The sequence below is a fragment of the Calliphora vicina genome, chromosome 2 (genome assembly GCF_958450345.1).
Source record: "Calliphora vicina chromosome 2, idCalVici1.1, whole genome shotgun sequence".
NCBI classification, from domain to species: domain Eukaryota; kingdom Metazoa; phylum Arthropoda; class Insecta; order Diptera; family Calliphoridae; genus Calliphora; species Calliphora vicina.
Genome location: NC_088781.1, coordinates 48,909,779 through 48,928,184, shown reverse-complemented (window position 1 = coordinate 48,928,184; position 18,406 = coordinate 48,909,779). Strand labels below are relative to the sequence as shown.

The 18,406-nt window shown below is 29.2% G+C and overlaps 1 protein-coding gene across 5 annotated transcripts in view; it reads left to right on the top strand.

The window, feature by feature from the left end:
* Positions 1-18,406, top strand: part of CadN (Cadherin-N) — a 305,582-nt gene that overhangs the window by 261,169 nt on the left and 26,007 nt on the right. For all 5 annotated transcript variants that reach the window (XM_065501307.1, XM_065501306.1, XM_065501305.1 and 2 more), the window contains exons 14-15: positions 3,893-4,030; positions 10,923-12,246. In XM_065501307.1, coding sequence (XP_065357379.1) covers positions 3,893-4,030; positions 10,923-12,246 — 1,462 coding nt within the window. The remainder of the gene's footprint in view (positions 1-3,892; positions 4,031-10,922; positions 12,247-18,406) is intronic.

The window sequence follows — 18,406 nt, the reverse complement described above, 5'->3', positions numbered from 1 at the left end:
CAAAGTGTTTCAACAAGATATTTTTCTATAGCAAAGTATCTCAAAAAGACACTTTTCTATAGCAAAGTGTCTCAACAAGACACTATTCTTTAGTAAAGTGTCTCAAAAAGACACCTTTCTATAGCAAAGTGTCTCAAAATGACAATATTTTATAGCAAAGTGTCTCAACAAGACGCTATTCTATATAAATTTGCCTCAACAGAACACTATTCTATAGGAATGTGGTTTAGCAAGACACTATTCTATAGAAATGTGGCTCAACAAGACTCTTTTCTATAGAAATGTGGCGGAACAAGACTCTTTTCTATAGCAAAGTGTCTCAACAAGACAATTTTCTATAGCAAAGTGTCTCAACAAGACATCTTTCTATAGCAAAGTGCCTCAACAAGACACTTTTCTATAGCAAATTGTCTCAAAAAGACACTATTCTTTAGTAAAGTGTCTCCAAAAGACACCTTTCTATAGCAAAGTGTTTCAACAAGACACTATTCTATATAAAAGTGCCTCAGCAAAACACTATCCTATAGGAATGTGCCTTAGCCAGACACTATTCTATAGAAATGTGGCTCAACAAGACTCTTTTCTATAGAAATGTGGCACAACAAGACTCTTTTCTAGAGAAATGTAGCACAACAAGACTCTTTTCTATAGAAATGTGCCTCAACAAGACTCTTTTCTATGGAAATGTGTCTATTGTTATATATTGTTATACACTTTTCTATTGTTATATGTCTCAGACACTTTTCCCACATTTCCCACATTTTAAACTAGTGGTTGGCATGAAGAGAACTTGAAAATTATGGTTTCTTACAACCCTTCACTTTAATTTTCTGTTTTATACCCTACACCACCATACTGGGGAGAATATTATGCGTTTGTGCAGATGTTTGTAAAGCCCAACCTTAAAGTATACCAATCGACTTAGAATCACTTTCTGAGTCGATTCAACGATGTCCGTCCGTCCGTCTGGTTGGCTGGCTGTCCATGTAAATTTTGTGCGCAGAGTAAAGGTCGCAATTTTGAAGATATTTCGATGAAATATGGTACATATTATTTTTTAGGCCCGAGGATCAAGCCTATTAAAAATGGCTGACATCTGTCCATTATTTCACCTAGCCCCCATACAAATGTCCTTCCGAAATTGGACTTTATCGGTCATAAATGTTTAATTTATAAATATATCTCCACAAATATACAAAATTCATGTCACCAAATTTTGTTACGATCGGTCCATAATTAGTCATAGCTCCCATATAGACCCAACTTCCGAAAATCAGTTTAACGTGCATAAATCGCTTAAAAATTTTGGTATACTCACAAAATTCAACATAGTAAACTTTCATAGAGATATAAATCACACGACCTAATTTCATGGTGATCGGTCCATAATTGGTCATAGCCCCCATATAAGGCCCACTTCCGAAAATCACTCAAAAATATAAATTATTGAAATTTTGAAAGAAAAATGTTTTTGCTCTTTTACTTAGTGTAGGGTATTATATGGTCGGGCTTGACCGACCATACTTTCTTACTTGTTTCTTGTTACAGAATTTGTATGAACTTCGTTGATATTCCTGCAGTTAACAGCTAAATAACCAATCAAGTGCGACACCTAGTGGCTGTCCACTGTTTTCGGCTGACAAATATCGCTAATAGATTTAGTTCTCTTAAAACTTAAATTGAAATATCTTTCATACACAGAAAAAACTATTTCTTAAACCGTTTCAATTCAAATATATATCACATATTGAACTGGTTTCAATTATTTTATAATTGAATCAAGTATTCATGTGCTCAAAAGCAAAATTTTCTGATATTTTCTATTGAATTTTGAGTTTTGAATTTGATAATTTTGACAATTGAATACACAATTTTCGTTATTGGTTGAATTTCAAATACAAAAATATATTTAATTATGAAATAATTGAATACAGTTCAATATGGGATAAATGTTTGAATTGAAATATAATTTTTTCTGTGTAGTGTTGCTAGATTTCTTTCATTTTATCCAGCAATTTTCTATTAAGAATTCCTATTGGTAAAACCTTTAATTTGACCCTCGTTTAACAATTAAAAATAATTTGTTTCTTTTTTATTTTTTTGTTATGAATTTTATTAAAAAATTTATTTAATTACACTTCATATGTTATTAATTCATTTAGTCAATATCAGCGTTAATATAACTATATTTTGAAATACATAAAAATAATTATTTAATGAAGTTACATAAGTGTAATCGTATCAAGCAAAATATAAAATATTTAAGCAATTAAATAAATACACTAGAGGCAAATATAGTAAAAAAAAACAAAATAGTCTGAACAGTTTCTATAAAGGATTAAAGTTAATAAAAACATAAACAGAACAATTAAAGCTATTGTATAGATTATGTGCAAATTAGTTCAAAAGATTAAGTATCATTAGTCTGTCATTACGACAACTACAAAACACATGTCTAGCTAAATTACAAGCAACTGATTTTCATAAGAATATGCTTCAACATATGTTGTGTAAAGCCAAACCTATAGAGCATGCCAATGCTTGACCATGTCTGGTTGACTCTTGTCACATATGTTAAGCACTGACTTGGTATGTTATGCCGAGCAATTTACTTAAAATATATTCTGTATTGTTCAGCCTTGTTATGTTAAGTCAAGTCTAAAGAGCATGGCAAGACTTGACAGTATTTGTTGTGACCCTTGTCACATATGTTCTTCATTGCATTCTTATGTCATGCCTAGCATGGCAAGACATGACAATGTTTAGTATAGCTCTTGTTAAATTGTTAAGCATTTAAAGGTCTTTAAACTTTAAATTGATTTTTATGTAATTTAGTTATTAAAACCATAATTTGCTAATCCTTTATTCTTTTTGCCTTTAGTGTTTATTTATCCTTTAAATAATTTATTTTTTCTATATTTTTTTGTTTAATAAATGTATTATCTAAAGTACTTACACTCGATTACAAACTATTTGACATAATATTTAAATATTTTGTATGTTAAACATTTAATACTTTATATGTAATATATTAAAACAACAAAAAAATCTATAATCTATAATCCAAAACATATATTTAGTTCATTGTTATAAAGTTAATTAATTTAGACAGCTATTGTAAATAATTTTTTGTTAAATCAGAATTAAAAAACTAAAATAAATGAATTGACATCAGTTAGAATATTGAGTTTCAAAAGAACCGCAAAGCTAATATGTTACACTTATCTTGATACAAACCTTCTATCATATTTGTTAATTATGATATCTGGATTTTAATTGTGGTCGGCAGTAATTGCCACCAGAGATCGAATGATGATGGAATATTTAGATGCATAAAGCTGAAAGCAATATTAATTAAAACTGCTTTAAATTATCCAGAGATAAATATTTCTAACTATAAAGAATATTTAAGGGGTTTAAAAATATAAAGACAAACTTTTAAACATTATTTAAAACCTATTTAATTTTTTAAAATTTCATTTGTATTGTTTATAACGCCATATTTATTTAGCTTAAGCCTTTACAAAAATTATAGCTAAAACATTTAATTTTTATTATAAATTTTGGTCATTAACTATGCATGTTTATTTAATTTTAAATTTTATTTACTGTAAATAACACTAACCAGCACGTTTAGCAAAAAAATTAAAATAAATTGTTAGAAAATTAAACACATGCATGCTGGCTTTGCATTTTTAATATTTAATTTTTACTAATACTGTTTTTTTTTCATTTGTTAGTAATTGAATAAACTAGTTTAGAGAGCATGTTGTTGGCAAATTTTTTTATAATTATGTATACATTTTGTTTTTAATTGAATTGAATAGTGCTGTTTGTTAAACAAAAATAATTAATATTGATTTTTTTCTTGTTTTATATGATAAAACTGCAGGTTACCGCAACCGATGGTGACAAGGATCGTCCACAAAACATTGTGTATTTCTTGACAGGACAAGGTATTGACCCTGATAATCCAGCAAATAGTAAATTCGATATTAATCGCACCACAGGAGAGATATTTGTATTAAAGGTGAGTTAAATTGTATGTGAATATTCATAGTTGTAAAATTAGGTATTTTAAAAAAAATATTTTAATTATGGGGATTTAATTTCTGGCATAAATAATGTATTTATTGTGCCTTTTACCCCTGTTTGTGTTTTTTCTGAAAGAAATGTAGTTTGGTAAGCGTATAACCTGTTCTTTGCAAATAATGTTGCCCTAAAACCCCAAAAATATGCTACATGTTTCACCCTCAATTTTATCAAAGGATTGGAAAGGCACCATTTTTCAAATAGCTTTTATTGTTATTGTTTTCGAAGTACGTTTGCGTTAATGAAATAGTTTTTGTATATTTTGATTAAAAGTGTTAAAACGGAAGCAAAGAGTATACTTTTTGAATATCTAGAAGCTACATAAATAAATTTTCAAAAATTGCATAAATTTTGTTCTATTGTAATCGTTAAAAATGTAACACATTATGAGGGTATGGGTAACCATTAAAAAATATTACAAAATATAGTGGCAACATTTTGTGTCAGAAAAGAAAACGCATTTATTCTAGTAGATTTGAAAATTAATAATACCAGATTTTGGTTATTTAACCATTATTTTTACAAATGCCTAAAACTATGCTCCACTTTAGAGCACTTTTGTTCAACTGGTTGCTGTATTAGCTAAGACATCAATTGACACTAGATCGATTATAAACTGAGTGCACAGGTTGTGGTCCAGATTAACTGATTTCTTAATAGTTAACGCATATATTACAAATTGTGAAGAATTTTAGAAAATTTGTAACTGAATTTATATTTGTTTTAAATATTGCTGCACTTTTACAGCTTTAAACTTTTCTTATTAACTTATATATCTTTTAATAATTTCTCCATAAAAACTTAATTAAAAATGCTGTTTTCCCCCGTGATAATATGTCTTCCTTTACAATTGTAATTTAAACAATAATTACCCTATACATACACAGACAAAATTTTCTACATAAATGATATGAATTGCCTTTCATTGGTTTACCATCATAATATGTATAAATGCATACATCTTCAAAGTTTATTTAAAAACATATTCCAAATATGAAATTTCTTTCTCTGTATAAAAAGAATTTTTCACATTTTCATTAATATTTCTTGAATTAAACAGGCCAGTTAAAATATGACCATTACAATATAACTTTATACAAGTAATTTATTTTTATACTTATGACCGTTAGCAGCAGCAACAGCAATCTTATTAATGTTTGTTTTTGCGTAAAACTTTTCAACGCAAAATTATTAATAATTATTTTGCATCCTGCGGATTTTATTGCATTAAAATTTCGAAAAAAAAAATTTATCTTATTTATGGAAATTTATGCAGATGTAAGTATACTGTGAAAAAATTTATAATTATTGCATACCTTAAGGCTTGTCAAATGGCTTAAATTGTAGTATGCTTATGAAAATACAACAGAGAGTTGGCAAGAGCAAAATAATGAATGAATGAATGAGTGTGAGTAGCTGACAAATACATAAAGAATTATTGGTAAGCCTCGGAGTGGTGTGAGTTTATGTGGGCAAAAGAGCTGGTGTGGAAATGAGTAATAAAGAGGCCTGATAACACACGAAACGGGGCTGGACCATTCTAAATAACTTTCCCAATACATTCTTTAAAATATTACAAATAAAAGAACTTGATTCGCAACAATAGTTTAGCTCATATTAAAAAGTTTGAAGAAAAGTTCATTATTTTTTTCGAGATAGTCTCTCATCAGGGTTCATAACTTTATTTCTACCAAAATCATATGCCCTACTTCGTAGGACAATGTTAACAATTTTAGGTTAAACTCATTAATTTCACTTTAGCATTTTGAACACAAGCAGACTGATAGACACAAAGGGCATTTAAAAAGGCCTTTCATTACTTCCACTGACATTTAAAAAGAGCGTGTATATGTAAAATACAATACATAACATTGTTATTGTCAATTTCCATAATTATTGTTATTGTTCATGGCTTTAATTTCTTAGTCTTTATAACATTACCAACGAATATATTATGTTCGTATTACGATTCATTTATGCCAAATTAAAAGTCATTTTTCATTATGAAAATGATCAGTTTGTTGGCCGAAATAAATGAATAAATAAATTAATGTTTTTTTTTGCGTTTTTAATAAAAACTCACACAAAGAACCAAATTCTTATGAGGGGATTTATTCAGAATTTCTCAATGAAGTATAAATTATTATGCAAAAAAATGAACATATAATTTAAAACCCTTCAAGAGATTTTAAACTCAATTAATATAAGAAATTAAATAGAAAATATAAATTTTAAATTTAGCCTAAAAGTAGGCAATTGATAAGCAATTCAATTAAATCTGTTAAGTATTTACAAATAACTATGAATATATATATAGAACAATCATAAACAGAAGGACCATTTTTTATGGCACTATTCTTTAGCAATTTGTATAGCATACACTTCAGCTGACATTTACAAACTCATAAATGAAGACATTTAACTTTTCTCTTCAAACAAATTGACAATAAACAACAATGTCTTGCTGTTTATGTTGCATTTAACAGTATATTATATTGCTTTTAACTATTAAAATGCAAAACTATTTTTGATGATATTACCCACCAACAAAAATCCATAAAAATGTAAACATTATTATAGCATTGACAGTGGCATCCTCATATTATAAGTTTTAAGTAAATGGAATATAATAAAAATGAATTTTTATTTACACATGCAAATTTTTGTAGAAACAGGGAACAACAGAAGACATTAAGCAAAAAGAAAAAATACTTGCAAATAAACTATTTATTTTTGTAAAACAATCTTTAAATACAACCATTTTCTCTTTTTACTCTTGTATTCTATTGACAAACTAGTTAAAGTACTACTTAACACTTGAAGATCTGAAAAAAAGACAACTTTTTGTCGTAATGATTAAGTTAACTTTGTCGTTTTTGGGTTCATACGAAAAGTTTGTTATACCAAAAAAAAAAAGAAACTGTAGTAAGTAAAAGGGAAGTGCTGTGGAAAAATAACGCAAAAAGGGAATCATCATAAAATAGTCTAAATGTCAATGCTTTTTGGTGTCAAACATGAAAATGCACTCCACTTTACTTCTTCGCTGCTAACAACTAAAAGTAGAGTTAAGTTTAAATATATTTTTGTTTAGTTTTCTTTTTCAATTTCTTATACTTAGCAGCAAGTGGTTTTTATTACTGTATTTCCTTTATCAATGGTTGCATGACATTTTAGCATTTATGAGTCAAAAAATTATGGATTGTTTAAGTAGCTGCAAAAGGTCTATTATATTAGACTTTTACTATGAAATTACAAAAAAATAAAAGAATTAAACCAGTCAATTTAAAAGCTATTTCAATAAATAATATAGAATTATTAAATACAAAACGGTGCAGATAATGGGTAAAAGGTTAATGGTAAAGGTTAAAAAACGGAAACGAACACTGGCTTGGGATGGCCCTGATCTTTGGGTACCTCTCAGACAGTCCAACATCTACACCGTTTTTCAATCGGAAATATAACCCAACTTCCAGTCTTCCCTGTTGGGTATTTTCGTACACAAAGTTCTCTGTGGCGCGACAAATCCTATTAATGCCTCCTGATTAGCCTGCCCTTGCTCTGTACAATTATGACATATCCAGTACATTCACTCTTCTGTCCATATTAGGGTTAATTTGCAGTAGTATTTGTCATGAAAATATCAAGGCTAGAGGAGTATAACTCATCGCCCCTGTGATCATTGGAAGGGCTAGTCTTTTGACGTTGTTTAGAATACAGAAATGTATTTTGATCATTACCACCCTTCACCATATAGTGCGCCATATGAAAGAATAGATTTAATCACCACTTGAAATCAAAAGCCAATAGACTCAGGATTTTGTATTTAAATATGTTGTCAAAATCGTCTATTTTTTTCCGTTATCCCTCTTGGAAGCATTTGGCTTCCACAAAGCATATCCATCTTATACGATTTTTTGCAGTTGTTTTCGCTTTTTCCCATATAAGATTTCACTGTCCCAGTTATTGGAGTATCGTATGTCTCCATGTACGATGTTGCCAGTAGAACCAGCCTATTGTTATTCTGTATCAGTTTCGCTAATCGGTTGTTGTTCCAGCTAAGTAGTAGGTTAGTCAGCTGTATTAGGTCCTACGATAATGGGTCAGCCATCTCTGGTTACCTAAACACAACGCCATATGTGTATTTGGTGTAGTGGTGGGAAACCTTGCTAATCTTTGATTCCTACATTTTTCACAGGGGGTGGCGGATGCCTGAAATGATTTTATCCTCTTTTCCAGGAGGAGGGGTGGTCAGGGGACTTCTTGGATAGATTGTTTGTAGGGGGTTTGAAGGCACTTAATTTTTAAAACTCGAAAACCGTAATGAAAATTGTTCATACCCTGCCAGGGATCGAACCTGGGATGCTTGGTTCTATTTAGGTCAAGGTATATTACAACCCCCTAGAAGAGTGACTAACAATATCATACAATGATATTTCCTCTGATTTTTTCTTCAAATAAGCATGTTGTTCCTTGTAGAACGTAATCGTAAAGTGGATACTTCTGCCATGGAAGTCTTTTCAGTGTATTGTAGTTTATTTGTTTGCAGTGTATTGTAGTTTATTTGTTTGTAGTTTATTTATTTGGTTAACCATGGCTGATATCAATTGTTGTAGTAATGATTAGAAATGGTTGTCCGGTCCTGGTTATTTAGATGGCTTCAGATATGGCAATGACCTCGTTTACAATTGAATCTACTAGTACTACTACTTATGTGGATTACAAACTCCGAAAGGTGTTCTGTGATCCAAATTTTCATCGTCCCTACAATCTGTAGTCATAAGCAGTTTAAATTGTTTGGCACTACTTTCTTTAAGGCTTCTTCCGGAAACCTAGCGTACCAGTGTCTTTAGATAGTACTTTACTTAGACGTGATGCCTTCGTGGTTCTCTCTAAATCTCTGCAGGAATACTACTATAACTCCCTCTTCGCCTTTCTGTTTTCCCTCTTGACATAGTTGTACCAGCTTCCTTTAACCATTCATTCTTTTTGGCTTATTGAAAATTCTCCTACAATACCTCCTTAACAGCATGGGACTAGGAGTCCTCTATGGTTGTGGGAGTTTCTTAGGATCATGTTGCTCCTTGCAATACTTATAGAAAACGTCACTTAATGTTTAGAAAAGTAGTTCACTTAGTCGCCCAGATATTCAGTGCCGAAATACTTAAATTTCTAGTGATAGTGATTAGTATCGATAAGGATTCTGAAAACTATTATAAACAAGTACAAATCTTCTATTCTATATCTGTATGCTGAATTAAAGGCGTAAAAAATTGTTCTTACAGTTCTAAGCTAAATAAAGTTCCCTTAAACTATTAAATGTTGTAAATTTCAGTTTTAAATCTTTATGAAGAATTCTTAAAATTTCCAGTTAAACATCTAACACGAACTAGTGTAATAATTTTTATCATTTAAAACTCGCTCTCTCTCTCACCCATTTTTATCAGGGTGTAGTTTATGCTGCAGTGTTACATAAATTATACTGTTTATAGTTTAATACATGTTAAATCTTAGATGTTGCTATTTTTGCGTTTCCCATTTATAACCATTTTTTTTTTTTTGTAAAAATTGTGTACTCTAACTGTCATAAGCATTCTGACAACCACAAAATGCATTATCCTTTTGCACATACACGTCTCTATAAGAAAATATGTAGAATGCAAAAGCACGAGTTTAAGCAACGTGTCAACTGAGAGTACACATACTTATACAAAAGCTTTAGGAAACATATGCTCACTTATGTTTTTCTCTCTTTATTTTTTTGTGTGTGTTTTTTGTTTAAATATGGCTAAATATCCTCATTGTGAATGCGTTATTTGGCTGGCCTGATGTTTCACTAAATGGATATGATTTTAGTTTAACAAAATTTATTATATCCTTGCAAGTCCTTTACATTTCCCCTCTGCTCACTAAAAATTTTAACCAGCCTCTTTAGAGAATTTTTATTTAATTTTCGTTTAACTACGGCAACACGAACTAAAAACCATTTAGAGCTGCGGCCCCTTAGGGAGGAACTCTGCAAAATTGGTAATCACCAAAATTTGTGGCCGGGTTGCAGCAACTCGTTTCGTACATATTTTATTTTTTTTAATTTGTCTTTTTTTTATTTTTGTTTTTCCAGCTAGAGAAAAAAAAATACAGTTATAATGGCATTTATTTTGCCAGTAACTAAAACATTTATATTTGCCTCACGAAATTAGCATTTAAACGGGATGACATATTATGCTCGTGTTGAGGAGAATTTTGCTAGAATATCTCTCCACCTCTTTGGGGTATGGTATTATGTAAGGATTAAGGAAAAGTAATTTGCTACATGAAAATTGGTATAATATTTAATTTGTACAAATTTTGTATTTTTCGTAAAGTATGTATGTAAAAAAAATAAAACATGGAAAGCATGTAATATGGAACATGGAATATGTTTGCCATTACTTACACTTAAAGGTCTCTCTAGGAGTTTATCAACCTTTACGCGGGTTATTGATTAAGTTGAATGGTTTTAGAACATGGACATGTCACTAACATGGTACATGTAAATGGGAGTTTAGAATAATTAGTTGGTATTTAGAATAAAAATAATCTTTTAGGAAAATGTTATGGCTGTACTGTGGCCATATACCAAATGCTAGGTTTAATAACAAGACATTATTCTAGGATTTTGAAGTTTTTGTTTCTAATCTGTTAAGGATTGAACTACTATATGAATCTTTGCCTTTCTTCATAAACAATTTTAAAAATAATTTTCCATTCGTGTATCTGTATCAGAGGGTTACTTCTGTATATACATTCAAGCAACACTACTAAACATCTATTTTTTTTCTTCCATTTCACAGCCCCTCGATCGTGATCAACCCAACGGACGTCCTCAATGGCGTTTCACAGTCTTTGCCCAAGACGAAGGCGGCGAAGGTCTAGTGGGTTATGCCGATGTACAAGTAAATCTCAAAGATATCAACGATAATGCTCCCATATTCCCACAAGGCGTTTACTTTGGAAATGTTACTGAAAATGGCACCGCTGGCATGGTGGTAATGACTATGACCGCCGTAGACTATGATGATCCCAACGAAGGCTCCAATGCCAAACTGGTATATTCCATAGAGAAAAATGTCATAGAAGAAGAAACAGGATCGCCCATATTTGAAATAGAGCCAGATACGGGTGTCATCAAGACAGCAGTATGTTGCCTAGATCGTGAGCGTACGCCAGACTATTCTATACAAGTGGTGGCCATGGATGGTGGAGGTCTTAAGGGGACGGGAACGGCTTCGATACGTGTCAAAGATATAAACGATATGCCGCCGCAATTTACCAAAGATGAATGGTTTACGGAGGTGGACGAAACGGATGGTACTACACTGCCGGAAATGCCTATATTAACTGTGACCGTTCACGATGAAGATGAAACTAATAAGTTCCAATACAAAGTCATCGATAACAGTGGTTATGGTGCGGATAAATTTACCATGGTGAGAAATAATGATGGTACGGGCTCCTTGAAAATCGTTCAACCTTTAGATTATGAGGATCAACTGCAATCGAATGGTTTCCGATTTAGGATACAAGTCAATGATAAGGGTGAAGATAATGACAATGATAAATACCATGTAGCCTATTCGTGGGTAGTGGTGAAACTAAGAGATATCAACGACAATAAACCCCATTTCGAAAGAGCCAACGTAGAGGTTTCCGTATTTGAAGATACCAAAGTGGGAACAGAACTAGAAAAGTTCAAGGCCACTGATCCCGATCAGGGTGGCCGCAGCAAGGTTTCGTATTCGATAGACAGATCTTCGGATAGACAGAGGCAATTTGCCATCAATCAAAATGGCTCGGTAACGATACAGCGTTCTTTGGATCGTGAGGTAGTGCCCAGACATCAAGTGAAAATTTTGGCCATAGATGATGGTAGTCCACCCAAAACTGCCACGGCTACTTTAACTGTGATCGTGCAGGATATTAACGATAATGCTCCTAAATTTTTGAAAGACTATCGACCGGTATTGCCGGAACATGTACCACCACGTAAGGTTGTGGAAATATTGGCCACCGATGATGATGATCGCTCGAAGAGCAATGGACCGCCATTCCAGTTCCGTTTGGATCCCAGTGCTGATGATATTATAAGGGCTTCGTTTAAGGTGGAGCAAGATCAAAGTGAGTAGGATTTTTGTATTAATATTTTTTTTCTATTTAACATTAAAAGTCTTAGTTGAATGTTTCAAAGTATAGTTTAAGTGTCTTAAAATTAAAATCGTTAATGTCATATTAATGAAAATATATTTAAAGACATTTTTTAAATAAATATCTAAAGGATTCGTAGCTTATTCCTTAATAAATGTCTAAAATATAATTTTTGGATTTTTTATACCCTTCGCCATGAGTGGCTATTAATTTCTACATTTTTCATTTGCGACCCCACAAAGTATATATATTCGGCATCGTTATAGATAGCAAAGTCGATATAGCCATGTCCGTCTGTCCGTCTGTATGTTGAAATCAACTTTCCGTGGCCCCCAAATAACTAACTAACATGATTGATACTTCAATATATCGGGAATTCTTTCCGCTCATTTGCTTATTAAAATCGAGAAAATTGGCCCACAAATGGCTGAGATATAAGGAAATACCGGGACAACCTCGATTTTTTCGCTATTTTTGATCTTTATCTGGATTACTAAGTCCATTGCAACGATGAGTCAAAATCGGGAAAAAAAAAAATTTTTAATCAAAAAAATTTGTTTGTCATAAATTATTTTTCAAAAAAAAAAATTTTTTATAAATTTAAAAAACAATTTCGAAAAGAAAAAATTTTAAAAAAATTAAAAAAAACTTTTTTATTAAAAAATTTCAAAAAAAAAAATTAAATTTTGTTTACCTAAAAATATTTAAAAAAAAATTATTTTTGAGTATAATTTGGTGAAGGGTATCTAAGATACGGCACAGCCGAATATAGCTCTCTTACTTGTTTTTGGTTAAAAATGGAATTTGAACTTTGATTATTTAATTTCAAATCATAATTTGGCCAGACTTTATTAACATTTCTCCACCTTTTATTATAAATAATTGTTAAGATAACAAATTTTAAATCATTTCCAAATATTTGAGTAGTAAAAGAAAATAAAATTTTTGGGCTTTAAAAGAATCAATACTTTCAAACCAGTTTTGCTACAAAATTTTTTTTTAAAAGAAAATATTGCATAAATTTTGGCTTTTAGAAAATAAAGTTTCAAATACTTTCGCCCATATTTTGCTAAAAATTCTATATAAAGCTTGAATACTTTTAGGAAAGTGTTGTGAAAATTAAGTTTTTAAAAGAATAGTTCTAGCTAGGATTTTAAAAAATTAATTTACTGAGCAAACTTTGTGGCATGTCTTCGATGTTTTAAATTAATAAAAAAATTTGTTAAACATTTAGTTTGTAGTATAAAATATTGCCTTCTTTTAGGTATTTAAAAATTGTTACTAGGAAAGCTTACGTTTGTGCATGTTTTCTATATAATTTATAAAAAATATAGCATACCTTTAGGATGTTTTATAAAATTTGAAGGGATTTTGATTTTACATGAAAATATTGCGCTCTTTTAGGCATTTAGAAATTTAACTTGTAAAGCAGACTTTTTGGCATGTTTTCTTAGATAATTTCTTAAAAACTGTTGCATAATTTTAGTTTGTTTTATTAGATTTTAGGACAATAAATTTTTGTGTAATAGCTTTTGTACAAAAATAAGTTTTAAATTAAATATTTTCTAAGCATATTTTTAGGCATGTTTTGCTAAAATATCTATTGAATAGTTTCAGGATTTCTTTTATTAAATTTTAAAACAAATCTTCTTGTTTGCTTAAAACAAACTGTAACTAAGAAGGAAGACATACATACCTATATTTCCCTAACAACTCTAAGCAAATAAATTTAACTTAATTAAATTTAAACATTTCTCTATAACAACCAGATAAGAAATATTTTTTTTTTTAAAAACCATACAAAGAAAATTTGTGTCCTTCATCTAACCTAAAACAAATATGACAATTTCTTTTTCTTTTTGTAATTTTTACACTTCTCTACCAAAAATGCAAATCTAATAAAGTAACTACTGACCATTGTCCATTGCTATAACAATATTCAAAATAAAAAAAAAATACTGAAATTTACAATCAACTTTCTATTATATAAGAACAAAAGAAAACAAAAAAAATAGTTACTCTAATATAAAATACAATACAGTATTTATACTTATTTTACAAATGACAATATCTAATTGATATTCTCTAAAGTAAAAACCAAAAAGTTAAAATCTATACAAAAACCTCAAATAGTTAAAAAATGCATAGAGATAGAAAAGAATTGTAATAAAATAAAATCCCACCAACTACGAATACATTTTTTCTGTTGTATTTGGTTAGTAAATGAACTTTGATATTAAAATCCAATTATCAAATTTCAATAGTCAATGCCAAGTAGAAAGCACAGCTGAATGAACACAGACAGACGGACGGACGGACTGGCAAACATTTAGAAAGTGTGAGAACCTAAACCACTTCTACAGCAAGAAGTTGGGTTAGTGGTGTTAGTCTTAAAAAGCATTTTTAATATTTACTTTAGCCAACATCCTCTGAACTCTATGTTGGTTTTTGTGTGTGTCTTATATTTTTTAAACGTACAAATTTTCCAATTTAATTATCACTCAATTTTAAAGAATTTTATAGTTTGCAACACTATCCTTTCACTAGGAATACAAACCACTTGGTGTATAGAGCAGTCAAAGTTCGTTTTGCTTCTTCAAAATGTTTCACTCTAATACTAGCAGTTATTTTCCTTTATTGTTGGAAAATTTCATTGAAATTTTCCAAAAACTATTATTATTACTTCGATTTTTTCCATTTAACAAGTCCCTGTAGTTGTAGTTACTGTTCAATTTTCTTATGAATTATGTGCTAAAAATTCAGATAAAGTTTTCTTTGGCTTGGTTTCCATGAACTGTATAAATTTGTATTGTAATTGCTAGGACTTTAAAACCAAAATCAAGTAATTATCGTAGAATGTAATATTTAGTATGCCACAAGGAAAAGGAACTAAAACAAATAAAAACCTTAAACATATGTGTTGAAGTTTTGGTGAGCATTAAATGAAATTAAGGTTATTCAGATTAACATGGTGTAAAGTAAACGTTTAAATTTGAAATAATGTTAAAGAAATATAATAAGGTTCAGAAATTCGTTGTAAATTATGAATGTAAATTAAAATATATAAATGTTCATTTATATATATTCAAATATTTACATTATTTACCTCATGTAAACAATTACTAAACCACAAAAAAACTTTGGAAATCCTTACAAATTGGAAAACATTAAATTAATTTATCTTTAATACATCTTATTCTGCGGAAATAAAATATTTACCTCATGATGTAAACAATGTACAATTATTTATTATTTATATTCTAAAATCTAATTTCATTCTAATATCTTCTCTGATATAACTTGTTTTGTCAAAAATATAATATTTACATAACGATGTAAACAATGTAAAATAAAAAAAAAATTAGTTACTCGGTAGTTCATTGTTTACATCATAAATAATGTAAAATATGTAAAATTAATAATAAAATTCAGAGTTTCAAAAACACTAAGAATTTATGACAATATGTAATTATTTACATTGAAATTCCAATTGTTTACATTATTTACACAATTGTTTACATCATGTAAACAATTGCTTAAAACTCAAAAATTTTAAAAATTACAACTTGAACATTTAATTGCTTCTTATAAAATTTATTTGCTCGGATTTTCTTTGTTTACATCATAAAGTAAATAATGTAAAATTAATAATAAAATTCAGAATTTCAAAAGTACTAAGAATTTATGACAATATGTTATTATTTACATTAAAATTTCAATGATTTAAAAACTTACAAAATTTAAAAATGCTAACTTCAACATTTAGTTGTTTTGAATCATATTTATTTGCTCGGATATTCATTGTTTACATCATGAAGTAAATAATGTAAAATATGTAAAATTAATAATAAAATTCAGAGTTTCAAAAACACTAAGAATTTATGACAATATGTAATTATTTACATTGAAATTCCAATTGTTTACATTATTTACACAATTGTTTACATCATGTAAAAAATTGCTAAAAACTCAAAAATTTTAAAAATTACAACTTGAACATCTAATTGCTTCTTATTAAATTTATTTGCTGGGATTTTCTTTGTTTACACCATAAATAAAAATGAAATGGTCCATGTATGTAATGTCATCACGTGAGATCGGTTGGAGCGATTTGGATGATTTTTTTTTATTCGATTCGAAATTTTCAGGAGGAGACGAAAAAAAATTAAAAAATTCCGGGTAAAACTCGGAAATTCTTTTTTTTTGTGAGTCCATTCAACTGTAATAAAAAAGCTCCCTAAAGTATTCAGTACAAATTTAGATATTTTTTTGCAAATAAATAAGAACAGGCTGGTGTGAGTGGGTTGGAGAAACTTGAAGAACATTAGTAAATGCTACCGGGCGAAGCCGGTTAATAATAAAATTCAGAATTTCAAAAGTACTAAGAATTTATGACAATATGCATTTATTTACATTGAAATTTCAATTATTTACATAATTTACACGATTGCTTACATCATATAAAAAATTGCTAAAAACTCAAAAATTTTAAAAATTCCAACGAGAAAAGTTTTGATTTTAATAGTTTTACTATTTACATTATTCATCATATGTAAATAATTGAAAACGTATTAAAAATTATTTTTAGGAATAAAAAAAGGTAAAAAATAAAAATAAATATTTACAGAAAGTTACCTCAGAGGAAAGAATATTTTAGAAAAACTAGACACTTACTTCTCATTTACTTCATAAGTAAATTATGTAATGTAGAATATTTTGTAACAATTATTTACATCTAAACTGCACTTGTTTACTGTATATCACCAATTTTACATCATGTCAAATATCGAAAAAATATTAAAAAATTAGAAGAAACTAAAAAAACTAAGTTACTTTTATAGAAAAAGTAATTAAATTTACAGCAAGTTATAGTTTTAATAAAATATAGTAACGCTCTAATTTTCTCCATAATTTACACTAGGTAAACCATGAAAATCTCATGTAAACAATTCAAATTTACAGCAAAAACTCACAAATTTAAGCACTTCTAATAAAAATATTACAATTTAAAATTAATTTACATATTTTACCAAATGTAGAAAGGTAAACATTTTCTTTGTTTCACAATATTTTTAAAGACTAAATGTTTTTTTTTAACATATCTTTGTTTTGCACCCAACTCTCGGCTAAATTACCATAAATTTAAATCCGTTTTGTGTAAAATACAACAATAAATTTTAACCAACAAACTCAGAGGAGGAATAATAGTTGAAAACTACTACAACATGATATTTATTTAGAGCTTAAAAACCCATTAAATTTTAATACATACACTGCAGCTAGCTCTGCTGTACCCTCCTCAAGCATCTTTCAGCTTGTTGAAATTAAATCAAGTTGGAGTGCTATATTAGGCTGAGACGAATTGTATGCACCTTTCACCAAAGACACCTTTTTCGAAAGAAATACAAATTTGGTTTCAAAATCAATTAAAATTTTTTTTTGGAAAAAATATCTTTCATGAAATTAGATCATACTCGATTTAATACTCTTTATAATATCTTCCATTTGATATAATCATTGTTTATGTAGAGAACTTTGGATCCGAGATATAGGCAAAAAATACGCCAACTAATCTAGGCAGTTATGGTTTCACTATATCTCAGCCATGAACCGATTTTTTCAAAACCGAAATTACCCTGAGAATATCTGATATAATAAGACCAAATAAGGGTCCGTAGGATACCAGAAGTCATTGGAAAACGTATTTTAGCTAAAAAGGTCAAAATGGACATCTCAATATAGATCTTTACAAATGAATATTAAATTAAATTACAAACAGAATGACTAACTTAGCACTCATTGAGTAACGTATAATGAAACTTGATGGTCTGTTTTCCAAACTCACACTACAATGATGTGTCAGATGATTTCAGACTTAACACTTGTTGGATTAAACAAAAAAATAAAACATGAAATAGAAAATTTTAAACAAAATAATTACAAACAAAAAGATAAACGTAAAAAAAAACAGAAACTCACAGACAGACAGTCGAACAACATGCACAGCACCAGTCAAGCTAGCAGAAAATGAGGTTAGAAATGTAGAGATTTTAGCACTAATGTTGGCTAAAGTGTTTGGGTCTTTTGTTTCAACCATTTTGAGAAAATATAAAAGGATTAAGAATATTACAAG